The sequence below is a fragment of the Hemitrygon akajei genome, chromosome 2 (genome assembly GCF_048418815.1).
Source record: "Hemitrygon akajei chromosome 2, sHemAka1.3, whole genome shotgun sequence".
NCBI classification, from domain to species: Eukaryota; Metazoa; Chordata; class Chondrichthyes; order Myliobatiformes; family Dasyatidae; genus Hemitrygon; species Hemitrygon akajei.
Genome location: NC_133125.1, coordinates 142,511,329 through 142,530,210, shown reverse-complemented (window position 1 = coordinate 142,530,210; position 18,882 = coordinate 142,511,329). Strand labels below are relative to the sequence as shown.

Genomic DNA, 18,882 nt, shown 5'->3' with positions numbered 1-18,882 from the left:
CATATTTTTCGTGCAACTGTTAGCTATCATTGAACAAATTTGCTCCTCTAAATCCTGCTGACTATTGGATGGTCTATAATATAATCCCATTAACCCTTTTTTATTCCTCAATTTCGCCCATGGTGGACAAGCCTTCCTGTCTGTTCCATTTGAGCACAGCCGTGACATTTTCCATGATGATTAATGCTACACTTCCCTCTTTAATCATTCCCCTCGATCATGCCTGACTCCTGAAACACAGAGCTGCCAGTTCTGCCCCTTCTGCATCCAAGTGTCACCAATGGTTCTAAGGTCATAATTCCACATGATCCATGCTGTAAGCTCATCCACCTTCCCTAGAAAATTCTTTGCATTGAAATTGACACAACTCAAAACATTAGTCCCATCATGCGCAAACTTTTTGTTCCTGTCTGCGTATGTAGGCTTAACATTACCTTTCCCCACGACCACTCCACTATGAGACCAGTACAAAGAGGTTTCAGCTATCAGGAGACAGCTGACTTTGGATGTTTGAGGTCTTGGAATTGGTGTGGCGTTCGTGTGGGTATAGACTGACTCTAAGCTTCTTATTACTGTTTAGGAGGATATTTGGCCCTCTGTATGTCTGCTATCTCCCAGGGATGCCTCACCTGTCCTTTTTTTGCACTGTTTATTTATTTCTGCAGTTTTACAGTAACTTTATGTCTTTGCACTGCTGCAATACAATGAACTTCATGTCATAATAGTCAGTGATAATAAACCTAACTCTCATTCTGCTTCCCATTCTTCCTTTTCCTTATATCCCAGTACAGCGACAACGTTTTCCCTCTCATGTGCCCATTATTTTCCTTCTGATGTTTTTTTTGCAACCACCTACACCAAAGGGAAACCAGTTAACCCACCACAGGTCTTTGGGTTGAAGGAGGAATCTGGAGCACCAAGGGAAGCCCACAGAGTCACAGAGAGAACGTGCAGACCCACACACACAACAGCTGAACTCAAGATCAGATTCGGGTTCTGGAGCTGCAAGGCAGTGAAGCCAACTGCTGCAGCACTGTGTGGAAAATATGTGGAAGATAGAGCTCAGAAAATCACTGACAAATTCAACTGGAAGCCCAGGAGATAGTTCTTACCCCAACATCTGGTGACAACTTGCTCTCAGAGGGAGGGTCTGAGCTAAAAAGCAGTGCTGGGGTCAAAGGAGAACTAAAAACAACATGAGGGAAAGAAGCAGAGGAAGATGGTGAGGCTGGTGTGGGGCAGATCTGAGAGAATGTATGGCCTGTTTCCATGCTGCGGAATCAATGACCAGGACAAACCAGTCATATCTTAAATTCCTGTGTCTCGTCTAAATCTGCTTTCAGAAATCAGAGGCCCATTGTGTTCATCTGCAACCTGTCAGATCCTTGTACGTCATTTCTGCATCTTTGGCATTTTCCCTTCCAGTGAAGGGAGGGCTACAGGTGGGCTTTACATGACCACCATGTTGAAGTGGAAACTAGACACATTGCCAAAGGATGCACCATTTCTGGCAATGATTTACTGCACTATCTGCAAGAGCTTTGGGGAGGAGGAGATGAGTTGACTGCATTCTTCCTCCAATCATTTACTCTCAAAATTGTCTTAGTGACAACCGGAGATAAGGCTGCAAGAAGCCTCAATATACCTTGCACCTTGTCTGCCTGTAATGCACTTTCTCTGTAGCTGTTACACCTTTCCACATTCTGTTATTATTTTACCTTGCTCTACCTCAACGCACTGATACAATGATGTTATCTGTATGAACAGTAGGCAAGACAAGCTTTTCACTGTATCTCAGTGCGTGTGAAAATAATAAACCAGTTTCAATTCTTCACAACTCCAGAGACCTCTAAGGGAACAGCATACGGTTAGAGGTCTGGCACAGAGGAGTAGCATTGTGTCAGAGTGTCAGTGACAAGCACTGTATTTTCTGAGGGGCTGTACCATTGAGAGATGTTGTTAAAAGATCACTATGCAGGAAGAGGACATTGTAACAAGAGCTGTTTTCATGCACTGAGATGCTGTTGTCTTGACCTGGTTGGTGGAAGGAGAGCCATTTCCCTGTGAGGGATTTGAAATTTGAGCATACACAATATTGCCAGTTGGTCAACATACGTATCCATTAGTCAATTCAGTAGAAAAATGACATCTCTTTGTTTGAACTTCAGAACAGTTTGGTGGCAGCGGGCCACACTGTTCTTCTTGTGCATGAGGAAATAAACTGTGATTGAGGAACAAGTGCGAGTTTTCAGAGTTGAGTTAATGGGCGATGACACAAATCTGCAAGACTACTGGGGAAGGTGAAGGCCCAATGTCTGTAAGTCCCTGAGTCCACTGGACAGTGTGTGTGTGTGTGTGTGTGTGTGTGTGTGTGTGTGTGTGTGTGTGTGTGTGTGTGTGTGTGTGTGTGTGTGTGTGTGTGTGTGTGTGTGTGTGTGTGTGTGTGTGTGTGTGTGTGTGTGTGTGTGTGTGAAACAAGGCTTGCTTTTGCTGTTGTTTTGTTGCTATTCCGTTAAGACCATAAGGTATAGGGGCACCATTATATCATTCTGCCCATCGAGTCTGCTCCATCACTCCACCATGGCTGATTTATTATCCCTCTCAACCCCATTCTCCGTTGCTGTTGCTTGTGTTGCTCTGTGAACCTGATAGCCATGCTATGTTAGCGGCCAAAAAGTGTGGCGATGCTTGTGGGCTGCCTACGACACATCCTTAGTTGGTTGCGAATGCAAATGACAATTTCACTGTAAGCTTCAATGTGCTTGTGATAAATAAATGAATCTGAGTCTGAAGGGTGTGAGGGAAGAGCGGGTGTGAGACTAACAGCACAGCTCAATGGGATAGATGGCATTCTCCTTATTCATTATGGAAGAAGCCTGATCCGGCTCCTCCAGGGAAAGTTCCCATGCTGTTGCTTATTTCAGTGAGTTGGGTGAAGACAGTTCCTCCGGAGGAGGTGTAGGCACGATAATCGGAGCCACACGACATCACACCATCTGGACTGGTGCGGTATCTTCTCACCCCCGTCACAGAAGGAGAGGACAAGATTCCAGCTGCACTTCACAAATAGTGGCTTAACACCACCAACAAACAACGTTAGGACATAACCTTGTAATTTAACAAAGAAAAACATGAGCAGTGACATTTAATTTTGTTTCAAGGGTGTGATTATCATCATTATTTCTGTGGTCGGTTAGGGTAAAAGCCATAATCTCAAGGTTACTGGGTTCTAAACCTCAGAATGATACAACAAACAGCTGGTAAAACACATCCAGGATATAATCAAATAATGCTTTTCAACTCTGCTTTTGTTGCGACTGTGACTCAGCGTAGTATTAATAGTTTATTCAACAGAATTCAGTGTACATTTGTCAGAATGGCAGAGGTTGTTAGCCCCTACCCCACAGCAAATACAGGGGTCTAGAAAGGGTTAATCTTCTCTAACAGTGTTACTTCTTCAGAGGTAAGAAGGACTTTGATGAGGCAGCTCAGGAAAAATAAGCTCCCTAGGTTGATGAGCTGGGTGCCTGGAGGGCATTAGATTTAAGATCATTAAGAGAGGTATTTAAAATATAATTACTTCAGAAACCATGGCTGAATAGAGGTCAAATGGAGGAGAAAGGAAGGGAAAAGAGAGAAGGAGGGATCAAAAGAAAGGGAGAAACAGTGAGAGAAAAAGTTAGACAAAAGGAAGGATGTGGAAGCTTTAGAGAGGGTGCAGAGGACATTTACCAGGATGCTGTCTGCACTAGAGGGCATGTTGGTTAGAACTTTTCTCCATGGACCGAAGGAGGATGAGAGGTGACTTGATAGAGATGTCCAAGATGACAAGAATGGACAACCAGTTTTCCCAGGGTAGAAATGGCTAGTACAAGAGGGAATAAGTTTAAAGTGTTTGGAAGAGAGAAAAGTATAGGGGGGATGTCTGAGGTAAGTTCTTCAGAGAGTGGTGGGTGTGTGGAATACCCAGCCAAGGGTGGTGTTAAGAGAAGGTAAATTATGAGCATTTAAGAAACTTTTAAATAGACACATGAATGATAGAAAAATGGAGAATTATGCAGGAGGGAAGGATTAGATTGATTTAAAGGTCGGTACACAACATCGTAGGCTGAAGTGCCAGTACTGTGCCATAATGTTCTATGTTCTACATTCTAAAAAGGAGAGATAAGGTCCACCAATTGGACATTGCAAACATCAAGGGCAATCTTCCAGCATTGTGTCCATCCTCATGGATATGAGAAACAAGTGTGTAAGGAATGTGGAGCTTTCTCACCCTGGGAGTGATGGATGTGAAGAGAGAAAGAGGTAACACTGTGGATTTCTGGAATCTTGGGTTGATAGGGTGAGATAGCGAGGGATGGAAGGAGGCTGATGGGGAACAGCAACACAGGCACAAAGCAGAGAGGCCGAATGACCTGCTTTGTGCTGGAAGTACTTTGAACAGACAGGGAGTCCACCAATTAAAGGGAGTGTCTATCCAGGAGTGACAGGCTGAGATCAGTAAGCAAAAGGAAAAATCATCTGCTGGAGGTGGAGCAGCATCTGTGGGAGAGAGGGGGGCAAAAGAATTATCGAGGTTTCAGGTTGAAACCCTGTATCAGGACCAATTACGGCTTCACCATTACCTTACCAAGACTGAGATCAGTACTTGAATTCCCTTTCAACATACTTTTTATCCTCTGCAAGACCCTCTGAAACCGAGCTACTTTCCAAGCCTCACTGTGACCAAACCCTTTCGCCACCACTGACATTCCGAGCACAGCCCCTGTAATGGGGCTGCAAAAGACCCAAGAGCCTGCAGGTGCTGGAGTCTGGAGCAAACATCAATCTGCTGGAGCATCTGTGGAGGGAAATGGACAACTCTGGTTTGAGACCCTTCGTCTGACTGCAGGGTTTGATCCTCGTGCAGGGATGATGTGGCAACATATTGAACTCTCTGGCAGCTAGGGGATGGCTGTAAGCACAAAACCTGCAGAAGTGAACACACATGGTCACAAACTGCACGGAGCAACGTAGTCAGACCTCAAGAAGTTTCAGTATAGATCAACTCTGAACTGCAGTATGACTTCAGTAGATAACTCAGGTGTATGGAAGAGTTAAGAAGCCTTGGTAAGTTTGTAAATCTGCTTCTTTCTGTCCTCCATTAGAATGCAAAGCACGGCTTCATCTTACATGCATATTGCATTTAAGCCAATAACATCTTCATTTTCCCAAGTCTCAAGTTGAGTTTATTGTCGAGTGCGCACGTATGGTGAGGTACAGGTACAAGGAAAATCTTGCTTGCAGCAGCATCTCAGGCACAGAGGTTCAAACAGCACAGAATTATGCATAAATTATACATAAATTATATAAAAAGGAGGACAATGTTTCTAAGTATTTCACAGCAATATTTACAAGGAACTCTTGAGTCCCATATGGTGACATTAGGAGCGATGAATAAAGGCTTTGTCAGAGAGGCAGGTTTTAAAGGAGGAGAGAGAGGAGCAGGAAGCTTTCAAGAGGGAATTGCAGAGCTCAGGGCTCAGGCAGCTGAAGCCAGAGACACTAATGATGAGCAAGTATAATCGAGGGCATGTGTGAGTCCAGAAATAGAGGCCAGCACAAAAAAAAATCAGCTTTTCCCTTAGAGCAGACTTTCACAATTCATTAGCTAGGATTAGTAACCTTTGTAGAAGCAGACTCTCATTCCTGGTGTGTTTCAACGTTTAAACCACTCTAGACCCTTGCAGTTTTCTGGCTCATCTGCTGCGGTGGCTGGACCCACTCATTTCCAAGGGGCATCCTGGACAAATACAGTCCCGGGAGGTCGCATCACTTAGAACCATAGAACATTACAGCACAGAAACAGGCCCTTCAGCCCTTCTTGGCTGTGCTGAACCATTTTTCTGCCTAGTCCCACTGACCTGAACCTGGACCATATCCCTCCATACACCTCTCGTCCATGTACCTGTCCAAGTTTTTCTTAAATGTTAAAAGTGAGCCTATATTTACCACTTCATCTGGCAGCTCATTCCACACTCCCACCACTCTCTGTGTGAAAAAGCCCCTCCTAATGTTCCCTTTAAACTTTCCCCCTTCACCCTTAAGCCATGTCCTCTGGTTTTTTTCTCCCCTAGCCTCAGTGGAAAAAGCCTGCTTGCATTCACTCTATCTATACCCATCATAATTTTATATACCTCTATCAAGTCTCCCCTCATTCTTCTACGCTCCAGGAAATAAAGTCCTAACCTATTCAACTTTTCTCTGTAACTCAGTTTCTCAAGTTCCGACAACATCCTTGTAAACCTTCTCTGCACTCTTTCAACCTTATTAATATCCTCCCTGTAATTCGGTGACCAAAACTGCACACAACACTCCAAATTTGGCGTCACCAATGCCTTATACTTGTTCTCCCATCTCCAGCAGCCCTGCCCCCATTGACTGGTCATTCATCCTTCACATTGCCCTGCCACTCTACGCCACTTGGGAGCAATGGGGACCTGTGTTATCCACACCAGTGATTACTGGCTCTCAGTCAGAGAAGCCTAGCTTCAGGACAGAAGGACATCACTTTAGAACAGAGATAAGGAGGAATTTCTTTAGAAGATGGTGAATTGGTGGAATTTATTGCCACAGATGATCATTAGGCATACTTAGAGCAGAGTTTGACAGATTCCTGATTAGCAAGGTTACATGGAGATGGCAGGACAATAGAGATGAAATGGAAAATAATACAGCCATAATCGAGGGGCTGAATGGCTTCATCCTGCTCCTATGTCCTATGGTCTTACGACACCCATCATCAATCAATCAATAAATAAAGGTAATTAAAACAAACTCCACATCTCTTTATTTCTTTTCCATGACCAGGAGGTTAATCCGGAATTCCTGGAGACTACGAAAATCAGGGAAAGACTGGCAGGACAGATGGAGAAATAGTTGGAAAGTACTTACCTCCACAAACTTTCCCATTAAATCGCTCACAGGCCCAGTCTTGGCATTCGCATCGGGAACCATAGAAAGTCCCTGGCTCGCTGACGAGGCAGACGCATCTCCCACATTCACACCACCCTCGTCCGCTGCAGACTAGACCATCCCGGGACCGGCACTGGTTTTCCGACTTCCTCACAGAGAGCTTACAGGGACCGGTGTGGTGCCTTCACATCACATCACCCGCAAGAGAAGAATGGCAGGTTAAAACCTCAACCGCACTTACACCCCTCAAAATAATCAGAAAGCTGAACAGTGAACATTAGATAAAATCTATCATTCATGCACAATTGCAGGAGACTTGTATTACCACTGCTCTTTCTACATCCCTTTCAGCACGTCTCTAAGTGCCATACAGCCAGTTAAATACATTCTGTGTAACGTAGGGAACCTGGGGGGGGGGTCAAATTATACACAGTAAGATCCCGCAGGAACAGGTAATCTGCTCTACTGGTGCTTACGGAGATCAAAGGCTGATCTCAGGACTGGCCATCTTTTGCATAATAGGATCTTTGATGTCCACTTGAGAGGGACAGTAGTCCCAGTCTGCAAACATCCAAAGCTGAACACCTCAGATCATACAGCACTCCCTCAACATGGCACCGAGACCTTCAGCCTTGTGTTAGTGCGTTCAGGTTCTAGGGGTGGAATGCGAATCACCCTCCCAATCCCCTGCCACAGAGATAACAGTGCTCTCTATCTGATTCACTTCCTGCATACCTGGTCCCCCCCTCCCCCCCACTATAGGAGGGATGTGATTGCACTGGAGAGGCTGCAGAGTGAAGCCTGGATTGAAGCATTTTGGTTATAAGGGAAGATTCAATAGGCTGGGTCTGTTTCCCTGGATTAAGGATCTGACAGAGTTGTACAAAAATGATGTGGAGGATAGAGAGGGTAGATGGTAAGAATACTTGTTCTCTACAATGTGGGGTTGACAAAGAGGTTAAGGAGAGGGAGAAGAGGTTCAGAGAGAATCTGGGATGGGGGGTCTTTTTCACAAAGAGAGAGGTTGGAATTTAGAATATGTCCTGATTAAAGATGTGATGGAGGCAGATACTCTTCATATTTAAGAAGCATCTAGACAAGCACTTGAATCACCAAAGCATAGTCAGTCGCAAACAAGAGAAAATCTGCAGATGCTGGAAATCCAAGCAGCACACAAAATGCTGGAGGAACTCAGCAGGCCAGGCAGCATCTATGGAAAAGAGTACAGTCGATGTTTCGGGCTGAGACCTTTCGGCAGGAGTGGAGTAAAAGAGCTGAGGAGTAGTTTAAAAGGTGGGGGGAAGGGAGAGGAACACAAGGTGATAGGTGAAACCTGAAGGGGATGGGATGAAGTAAAGAGCTGGGAAGTTGATTGGTGAAAGAGATACAGGATTAGAGAAGGGGGAGTCTGATAGAGGAGGACAGAAGGCCATAGAAGAAAGAAAAAGGGGATGGGGAATGGTAAAGGAGGGAGGGGGTATTACTGGAATCGATGTTCGTGCCACCAGTTGGAGGCTATTCAGACTGTTATTCCTCCAATAAGTTGTTGTTCCTCCAACCTAGTGCGGCCTCATCACAACAGCGGAGGAGGCCATGGGTAGACATATTGGAATGGGAATGGGAAGTGGATTTTAAATGGATAGCCTCTGGGAGATCCCACTTTTTCTGGTGGAAAAGCTTAGACACTGATAACTAAATAGTGGTAGATTGGTACAAGTGGCATAGACATGATATGCCACAGGGCTTGTTTCTGTGCTGCATGACTCTAAATCGTTCATGATACACTCTGAAATGACACAGAAAGGTCCAGTCTAGTCAGCTTCAGTTTATTGTACAGAAAGGAGATAGAAAGCTTATGACAACAACCTTTCACTGAGTGTCAACAAAGGAATTGGTCATTAACTTCAGAAGGAAGGACGTGCACATGCTCCTGAATACTTCAATGGTGTTGAGCTTGAGAACTTTAGATTCCTAAGTGTGAGCATCACCAATAACCTGACCTGATATCACGGCCAAGCAAGCCCACCAACTCCTCTCTAAATAAATCCACTGAGTCTTACCAATTTCTTTTATCAATGCACCACAGAAAGCATTCTATCTGCATGCATTGCGGCTTAGTGTGGCTTGTGACTGCAACAAATTGCAGAGAGCTCAGCACATTCCAGGAACCAGCCTCCCCTCTATCGAGTCTGCTTATACTTCACCCCGTCCCAGCAAAGCTGCCAGCATAGTCAAAAACCCACACTCCCTGACCATTCATTACTCTCCTACTGTATCTCCCATCGGGCAGAAGGTCAGTTTCTATCAGAACCTTGAATGGACCTCTTTATGATAAGATGGACTCTTAGCCTCACTATCTACCTCGTTCTGATCTTCTACTTTATTGTTTACCTGCGCAGCACGTTTTGGCACCTTTTAAACTTTATTCTGCATTGACTTCATTTTACCTTACTCTATCAATGCACTAATGATTTGATCTATTTGAATGGGATGCAAGACAAGCTTTTCATTGTATCTTGGTACACGTGACAATAATAAATCAATACCAATTGTCATGTGCACAAGTACGGTGGGTACAGTTACAGTCACGTAGGTATAGACAACACACAGGACATAAATTATACCATACAGTGAAAAAAACAACTGTGTAAAAACAAAACCTTGGTGCTAAAATAACGAAGACCCAATTGAAGGCACAATTGGTCGTGCATTGGTGGTCCACAGTGTTTGGTTGCTGAGATGGAGTGAGGGTTGTGCAGCTTGGTTCAAGAACCTGATGGCAGTAGGAAAGCTGCAAATTCCAGCAACAGTCAGGGTGGCGAAGAGACCCTGACCTGCTTCGTGACACAACAGAGAAAGTTGGGCCTTAGAAAGTGCATTTAGAGTAATAAAATTATACTGCACAGAAACAGGTCTTTCAGCCCAATTGTTTCCTGCTGACCAAGACGCCCATCCTAACTAGTCCTATTTGCCAGTACCTGGCCCACAACTTTCTAAACTTTTCCAATCCAAGTACCTGTTGAAGTGTCCTTTAAATGTTGCTAATGTTGCCTCTACTGCTCTTCTGAGAGCTCATTCCATACAAGTACCACCCTTTGTGTAAAATCTGTAGCCCCTCAGGTTTCTAATAATTTAAACTTCTCCTCTCTCACCTTAAACCTATGCCCTCCAGTTCTTCGTTCCCCAAACTTGTAAAATGACTGAGTGCATTCATCCTATGTATGCCCTTCATGATTTTAAACAACTCTGCAACATCACCCATCAGAAACCTATACTTCTCCCGGAACATTGCAGCACAGAAAATAGCCTGTCTATTCCATTAATCTGCCTACTCCCATCGACCTGCACCTAGACCATAGTCCCCCATACCCCTCCCATCCATGTCCCGATCCAAATTTCTCTTAAATGTTGGCTTGCGCTGGCAGCTTGACTGACACTTTCACAGTCTCAGAGTGAAAAACTTCCCCTCATGTTCCCTTTACACATCTCACCTTTCACCTCTAGTTGTAGTCTCAACTAACCTCAGAGGAAAAAGCCTGCTTGCATTTCCCTATGTATACCCCTCTTAATTTTGTATAGCTCCTTCAGTCTTCTGAAGTACATTCTAGGGAATAAAGCACTAACTTATTCAAAGTTTCTCTGTAACTCAGGTCCTCAAATCCTGGCAAGATCCTTGTATATCTTCTCTGCACGCTTTCAATCTTACTTACTTCTTTCCTGTAGGTAGGTGACCAAAACGGCACACAATACCCCTAATTAGGCCTCACCAATGTCTTATTCATTTTCAACATAACTTCCCAACTCCTGTACACAATACATTGATTTATGAAGGCCAATGTGCCAAAAGCTTTCTTTATGACCCTATCTACCTGTGGATTCCTTGAAGGAATTATGGATCTGTATTCCCAGATCCCTCTGTTGTAAGTCCTACCCTGGCGTGTCCTCCCAAATGCAACACCTCACACCTGTCTGCATTAAATTCCATCCACCATTTTTTAGCCCATTTTCCTGACTTGTCTAGATCCCGCTGCAAGCTTTGATAGTCTTCCTCGCTGTCCAGTACCCATAACCTTGGTGTCATCCACAAAATTGCTGATCCAGTTTACCATAGTATCATCCATATTGTTGATATAGATGACAAACAACAACGGATCCAACACTGATCTCTGTGGCACTCCACTAGTCACAGGCTTCCAGCCAGAGAGGCAACCATCAACTACCACTCTCTGGCTTCTCCCATAAAGCCAATGTCTAATTAATTTACTACCTCATCATGAATGCCAAGCGACTGAACCTTCTTGACCAACCTCCCATGTGGGACTTTGTTACAAGCCTTCCTAAAGTCCATGAAGGCAACATCCACTGCCTTTCCTTCATTAACTCTCCTGGTAACTTCCTCGAAAAACTATATGATTGGTTCGACACAAAGCCATATAGAGTACCTCTTATCAGTCCCTGCCCTTCCAAATACAGTATACATGTATATCCAGTCTCTTAGAATGCCCCCCAATAACTTTCCCTCTACTGATGTCAGGCTCACTGGCATATAATTTCCTGGCTTATTTGTATAGGCTTTCTTAAACAACGCAACACCATTAGCTATCCTCCAATCCTCTGGCACCTCACCTTGTATCTCAGCTAGGGCACTAGCAATCTACAGGGTCCAAGTATTTAAGCTATCCATTTGCTCTTAATATATCTATAGAACCCCTAGGATTCTCCTTCACCTTGTCTGCTAGAGCAGCCTCATGCCTTCTTTTACCCCTTTTGATTTCCTTCTTAAGTGTCCTCTTGCATTTCTTACATTCCTCAAGTACGTCATTTGTTCCTACTTGCCTATAACCTGCTCTGCTCCTCCATCTTTTTCTTAACCAGAGCCTCATTTTCTCTTGAAAACCAAGGTTCCCTAAATCTGTCATCCTTGTCTGTCTCTTGTGCCTTCAGTATAACTACCTCCCTGTGTGACCTATCAACCCCTCAGCATCCCAGATGGAGTTCATCCATTTCAAGCTCCAACTCTTCCAACACTGACTCACTCACAGAATGGTCACTCCCACAATAGCCAATCCACTTAAACCTAACTTGTTTTTATTGGTCCTTGCCAAGCGTCTAATTATGTGCAATCCAATGCTCCTCAGGAACTGTGACGCGCAAAATGTGCCAACTGCCCCCAACTATTTCTCCTATTCCTTATTCCTCCTCTGAAATAAAGAATTGTCTGTGCATATGGAGTAAGTAATTGTGGAGGTAATGTATGAAAACAAGAAGTAGATTGGATAGATTTTTATACCAACAGATGAAATGGCCTAATAAAGTATAGATTTATAATCTTATAAATATTTACTTTTCCCCTTGGGTTTTGTGCACTAATCAGTGTTAGTGTTTGGCTGCTGATTATTTCAAAAGAGCTGATGAATAATTTTCCAGAGCAATTTCTTCTTGTTTCCTTCATGTTAAGGGCAGGAATTAATTCAAAAATTGAAAACAGAGATTGGTGGCTTCTTATTCGGTAAGGAATATTTTAGGAGTCTTGCAATCATGCTGGGGAAGAGGCATATAGCCAGGCAGAATGGGCTAGGAAGCCCCAACGACCTCCTATTCTGACATTATTCTAAGCTGGACATAATTCCTGACTAATAAGCAAGATAAATGATAACCTTTCTCACTTAATCACACCTCTATAATGGAAAGAGGCAGGAGACTGTGATAGTGTTTTGACATTCTCTCTCTAGCACTCTAGGTAATGAAACACCCATTGGATCCTGGAACCTCTAATCATTGGTTTACGTAATGTATGTGTCACAATAAAGTTTATGAGTCTAATTTTTTTTTCCCTGCTTCATTTTTTCCTCCAGTAACAAAGCTCAGCAATGACCACCTCTTCAGAGGATGAACAGCAGGAAAGATTTACAGTCAGTGGCCACTTTATTAGGTACTTCCTGTCCCTTACAAAGTTGCCACGGAGTGTATGGTTCATGGTCTTCTGCTGCTGTAGCCCATCCACTTCAAGGTTCAACATGTTGTGCATTCAGCAATGCTCTTCAGCACACCATTGTTGTAATGTGTCATTATTTGAGTTACTGTTGCCTATCAGTTTGAATCAGACTGGTCATTCTTCACTGAACTCTCTCAAGGTGTTTTCGCCCACAGAACTGCCGCTCACTGTATGTGTTTTTATCCCCACCATTTTCTGTACACTCTAGAGACCGTTGTGCGCGAAAATCCCAGGAGATCAGCAGTTTCTGAGATACTCAGACCACCCCATCCGGCACCAGCAATCATTCCACGGTCAAACTCACTTGGCTCACATTTCTTCCCCATTCTGATATTTGGTCTAAAGAACAATTGAAACTCTTGACCATGTCTGCATGCTTTTATGCATTGAGTTGCTGCCACATGATTGGGTGATTAACGGGCAGGTGTACAGGTGTACCTTATAACGTGGCCACTGAACTTTATGCCTTTGTGCTGTTTTGCTGCCATAAAACAACATTCGGGTCATTCAGGAACTGTACCATGGAATGTGACATCCCCACTCCTCTCAGGATGCTCCCAGGATGAGTATTAAATGCAGTGGGGACCCAGATCAAAACCCATCAATTCACGGTGAGACCCTGATATTCAGTTGTTGGTATTTTTCATTAACAGACAGACATACTTTATTGATCCCGAGGGAAATTGGGTTTTGTTATAGTCGCACCAACCAAGAATAGTGTAGAAATATAGCAATGTAAAACCATAAATAATTAAATAATAATAAGTAAATAATGCCAAGTGGAAATAAGTCCAGGACCAGCCTATTGGCTCAGGGTGTCTGACACTCCGAGGGAGGAGTTGTAAAGTTTGATGGCCACAGGCAGGAATGACTTCTCTTGGCACAAAAAAGGACAACTGCACATGTTCCAATATGCATTTTAGATGCATATCATATTTTTACTGAGTTAAGTATTGTATGTAATTAGTTTTTGCTACAATAAGTGTATGGGACATTGGAAAAAATGTTGAATTTCCCCATGGGGATGAATAAAGTATCTATCTATCTAAACTCTCACTTCGTATATTTAACTTTACCCAGCTACATTATTCCACTTTAAAACTGGTACAACACTGAAGTTTTTGAGCTAAGCAACCGACCATAGAACAAGGGATCCTGTGCATTTGGTGATACTGATCCAGACGTTCTTTGGAAGTCAACAATGAAACTTGGTGGTTGTGGCTGTTTTATTAAGTGTTACAAGAACAAAGAACAAGCAGGGAAAGACAAAGAAAATTAAGTCTCATACTCAAACTGGAGATAAAAGCAAATTCCATTGACAAGATGAGGCCTATGAAATAGCCAAATTCAAGTGGTGTGATGCTTGCTGCAGAAAAACTGAAAAACTTCCAGAGCAATGCAGACAAAATGTTGGAGGAACTCAGCAGGTCAGGCAGCATCTAATGAGATGAATAAACAGTCAACATTTTGGGACACAAGCCTTCTTCAGAAGTGAGAAGGAAAGGGGAAGGTGCCAGAATGAAAGGGTGGGGGGGAGGGGAAAGACATTTGCTGGAAGGTGATAGGTGAAGCCAGGTGGGTGGGAAAGGTCAAGGGCTGGAGAAGAAAGAATCTGATAGGAGAGCAGACTAGACCACAGGAGAAAGGGAAGGAGGAGGGGACCCAGGGGGAAGTATAAGGCAGGTGAGAAGAAGTAAAAGGTCAGAGTGGGGAATAGAGAAAGGGGGAGGGGAATTTGTTTACCAGAAGCAGAAATTGATATTCATGCCACCAGACTGGATGCTACCCAGAATGAATATAAGGTGTTACTCCTTCATCCTGAGGGTAGCCTCATCTTGACACAAAAGGAGGCCTTGGATTGACATGTTGGAACAGGAATGGGAACCGGAGTTAAAATATCTGGCCACCTGGAAATCCCACTTGTGGCGGATGGTGCGGAGGTGCTCAACAAAGCTGTCCCCCAATTTACGACGGGTCTCACTGATGTAGGGGAGGCTGCAAATGGAGCACAGGAGATAAAGGCGACCCCAGCAGGTTCACAGGTGAAATATTGGCCCACATGGAAGGACTGTTTGGGCCCTGAATGAAGGTAAGGGAGGAGGTGTATGGGCAGGTGTAGCACTTAGGTCCTTGCAGGGATAAATACGTAGAGGGAGATTAGTGGGGAGGGACAAATGGACAAGGCAATAGCAGACAGAGCGATCCCTGCAGTAGGTGGGGGGGGGGGGGGGGGAATGAGGTAAAGATATGTTTGGTGGTAGGATCACTTTGGATATGGCGGAAGTTGTGCAGGGTTATGTGTTGGTTGCGGAGGCTGTTGGGGTGGTAGGTAAGAGAGACTCTATCACTATTAAGGCAGCAGCAAGATGGGGTGAGTGCAGATGTACGGGAAATGGAGGAGATGCAGATGAGGACAACATCAATAGTAGAGGGAGGGAAACCCTGTTCTTTAAAGAAGGAGGACATCTCTGATGTCTTGGAATGGAAAACCGCATCCTGGGAAGAGACATGGGAGAGGCAAAGAATCTGAGAAAAATTAATAGCATTTTTTCAGGAGATAGGGTAGGAAGCTTCTAGAAAATACCGAACCAGCTGTGTTACAATTATTAGAAAATTCACGGAACAATTACATGTATATACGTAGCTGATTATATAAAAATTTTAGGCAGGCATGGGAAAGTTAAGCTACATGAAAAATAACAATTCTTCACCCCAATCCAACAATCCCGTGCACCTTAAAGCTCTCTGTAGCATCCTGGCCAGTATCCCTCCACGAGCTTCATTCAGGGGCAAGTTATAAGGCCATTTTCACATCACTGCTTCGACAGTCTTGCAGTGTACACATTGGCCACTGTCTTTCCTGTGTTACCACAGTGACTATATTTCCAGACTACCCCCTTGGCTGTAACGTGCTTGTGTGAAGCGAGAGAGGGTTGACATCTATGTCAGAGGCAGATGCAGGAGTAGAGTTTGAGAGGCACTCAGACACACACACAAGCAGACAGAGTATGGATCCAGACCATATTCAGGCAGATGGGATGAGTTTAGTTTGGCATCATGGTCGGCATAGACATGATGGGCCAAACGGCCAGTTCCTGCGCCGTACTGTTCTACGTTTTCAGCAATGGCTCTGCAGAGAGCAGGGAAGCTAACAAAGAGTAGGGAGGCACTGAGACAGGGAGACTGAGGGTGGGATGGGGAGAGTTGATAAGGGGGAAGCTGAAACCGAAAGCAAAATGGGAAGTGTGCGAGTACGTGTGTGCGTACATCTGTATGTGCGAATAGGGTCAGAGTGTACACATGTGCTTGAAGCATGTCTAGTCTGTTGTTGTTTATGTCCAGATATATGCTTCTGTCAATGTCTCCCTGTCAACCTTGCTATTCTACCTGATCACTGACTACTGAGACACACCTGCATTAAAATAATTCATGTACTGGCACCTTCCACCCTCAGAGGCAAAGTGGAAGTGAGTCGCCCTCAATGCCCAGGCACTACCTGAGTAGCAGATTTAACAGGTGCAGATCACTGCTCATCTGATCGTAGACGTTGGCATTTAGTTTTGTTGACTGACGGACAGCTAATATGTCAGATTTGCTTTCTGTATTGGTGTTTCTTTCTGCAGCTGAAATGAAAAATTACCAGTTTGCTTTCCATCAACTCCTCGACTACTTGATTTGGTTTCAGGCGAAAGGCTCAGCTTCACCTTCACAAGGACAATCAGGGATGAACGATGAGTGCTGGCCCCGCCGATCACACTCACATCCCAAGAAGAAATAAAGGAGAAACCTGGTGCCAGTTTCATCAGCCAGGGTCAATCGTTGGCTTCCTGTTCACGGGGTCTAATAAATTCACTTAATTTACCACAGGGCATTTCATTTATCAATGGTAATAAATTAATAGCCTATAAATTAGCATGGCACCCTATGTTGCAGCCACAATTGTTTTGTTATCGTTATAGGATATAGTTTCTTCCTGTCATTTGTTAAGCTGCCCTTTGTGCATTCAATTCACTCAGATCCTTATCAGTTACAGCAGACAGGGAAGACAGCCAGCCCCAACTGCATGGAGCACCCTTCAGTCTGCATTGCAGAATTATCTGCATAACATTTTTTACATCAATTAATTCCAAACTCGCACTACTTTTACAAGTCCCACTGGGAATGCTAAGTAACTATTCTACATACATGTGAGAAAGCTGGTTCAAGTCCTGAAGACAGGGTGATGGTGTTACTGATAGATTCAAAGAACGCTGTTGTGATAAAATACCCAGATCATGCAACAAGCCTTGTCTACAGCAACCATCTACATAATCTGAGAAGATAGACTCGTGGCATTTATTGATAATAGATAGCTTAAGACACTAGTAAAACACATCAGAAGTCAACTTTGTAAAAACTAATGCTGGTCAATAACAGAGTGAAATTAGAAAACCATCAATCACCTGGTCTGTCAAACTGGCAAAGTCATGTACAGAAGCGTGTTTAATTGTATTTCCTACACAAATTCACAAGTTGCATGTTTCAGTCTTGGTGTGCAGTTCTACACCAGCTTGTCTAAAGAATCCGCTTATAACAGCCTTACAAAGTGCTCTGAACTCTGTAGGTCAGGCAGCACCTAGGTAGCCAGTCAGACCTTTATCAATTGGAAACATTAACTCTCCACTTCCCTCCACAGAAACTGCCTGACCTGCTCAGTTTCTCCGTCACTTTGTCAGTCTCAGCAGATTCCAGCATCTGCCGTCTCTTGTGTCCCGATAAACAAGAACCTGACAGAAGTCAATGGTATTGGAAAGCAAGTACTTCGGGAGTGCTAAACTCACCTTGTAAACTGCGAGAGGCTTTCAGGAATAACCGCAGCAATTAGCAGAACCACAGCAATTACCAGGACGTCCGCATGCATGTTTAAACTGAGGACAACAAAATTATAGTTTTATTGCTCGTGGGCTTCTTGGGCATTCTGTAAGAAGCAAGCTGCAAAAAGCGTAGTCAGCTTCAGCCCATTCACGACTGCCTTCAATCTTTATTGGCTTCTCTTAGTGTATCTGATTAGTTAGAGCTGTGTGCGTTAGCTAGGTAGATGGTTAGAGCCAAAAGAAGCAAATTCCAGAGAGTTTGCTGCAGTAATTGAAACCACTTGTGCAGCCAGATGCTTGTTGCTTGCAGTCAGCAATTATGGGAGTTATCAGCACTGTGGAAAAATCGGGTTAGATTTTTTTTTGATACTACTTGTCTGGGGAACAGGGTCATGCTCCTGTCTTGCTGTTAGTTGTTGAGGGCAGAAATGATTACCATCATCTTGCCACCATATCTTTTCCTTACAAGATTTGGTCAAACTAGCTCTCCACCCAACCCACCCACCACCGCCCACCTCCTCCCAATACCTGCGGCAATGGATAGACTCCTTACAGAAAACTGGGGAGTACCCGGAATTCTTCTTTCTGGCCTTGCAGGGTGTTCAGACCCACAGAATTCTCAGCACTGTGATGTCTTCATCCCTGGTATCTGGGAGTCTGCAATGCCAGTTGTGCCCCTCAGCTCAATGTGAGTGAACTACAGCCACGGTCAAATATTCGCACACAAGTTAGTACGTTCATTAGTGAAGTCAAATGTAATTGTTAAGGTCTGGGATGTTATGCACCAGTCTCTCATTCAAATCTTACTCTCCTCTATCGTAACGAAAAGCATCAGTCTGGAAGACTTACATCTCACAGAGTCAAAAAGCATGGAAACTGGCCCTTCAGCCCAGCTGGGCCCTGTCAGCCAAGATTCCCTTCTAGACTAGTACCATATGCTTGTGCTTGTCCCATATCTATCCAAGACTTACTTACTTACCTACGTACCCATCAAAGAAGCTTTTAAATGTACTCTCTCAACCACTTCATCCAACTGCTCAATCCAAATACAGTCCATCGTCTGGGTGAAAGGCTGCTCCT

General features: G+C 44.1%; 1 protein-coding gene across 1 annotated transcript in view; it reads right to left on the bottom strand.

Moving 5' to 3' along the window:
- itgbl1 (integrin, beta-like 1) overlaps window positions 1-17,972 on the bottom strand; it is a 182,334-nt gene extending 164,362 nt beyond the window's left edge. The window contains exons 1-2 of the mRNA XM_073028825.1: window positions 17,770-17,972; window positions 6,934-7,136 (exon numbers count right to left, since the gene is read on the bottom strand). Coding sequence (XP_072884926.1) covers window positions 6,934-7,136; window positions 17,770-17,849 — 283 coding nt within the window. The 5' untranslated portion in view covers window positions 17,850-17,972. The remainder of the gene's footprint in view (window positions 1-6,933; window positions 7,137-17,769) is intronic.
- Between the last annotated feature and the right edge of the window lie 910 nt (window positions 17,973-18,882).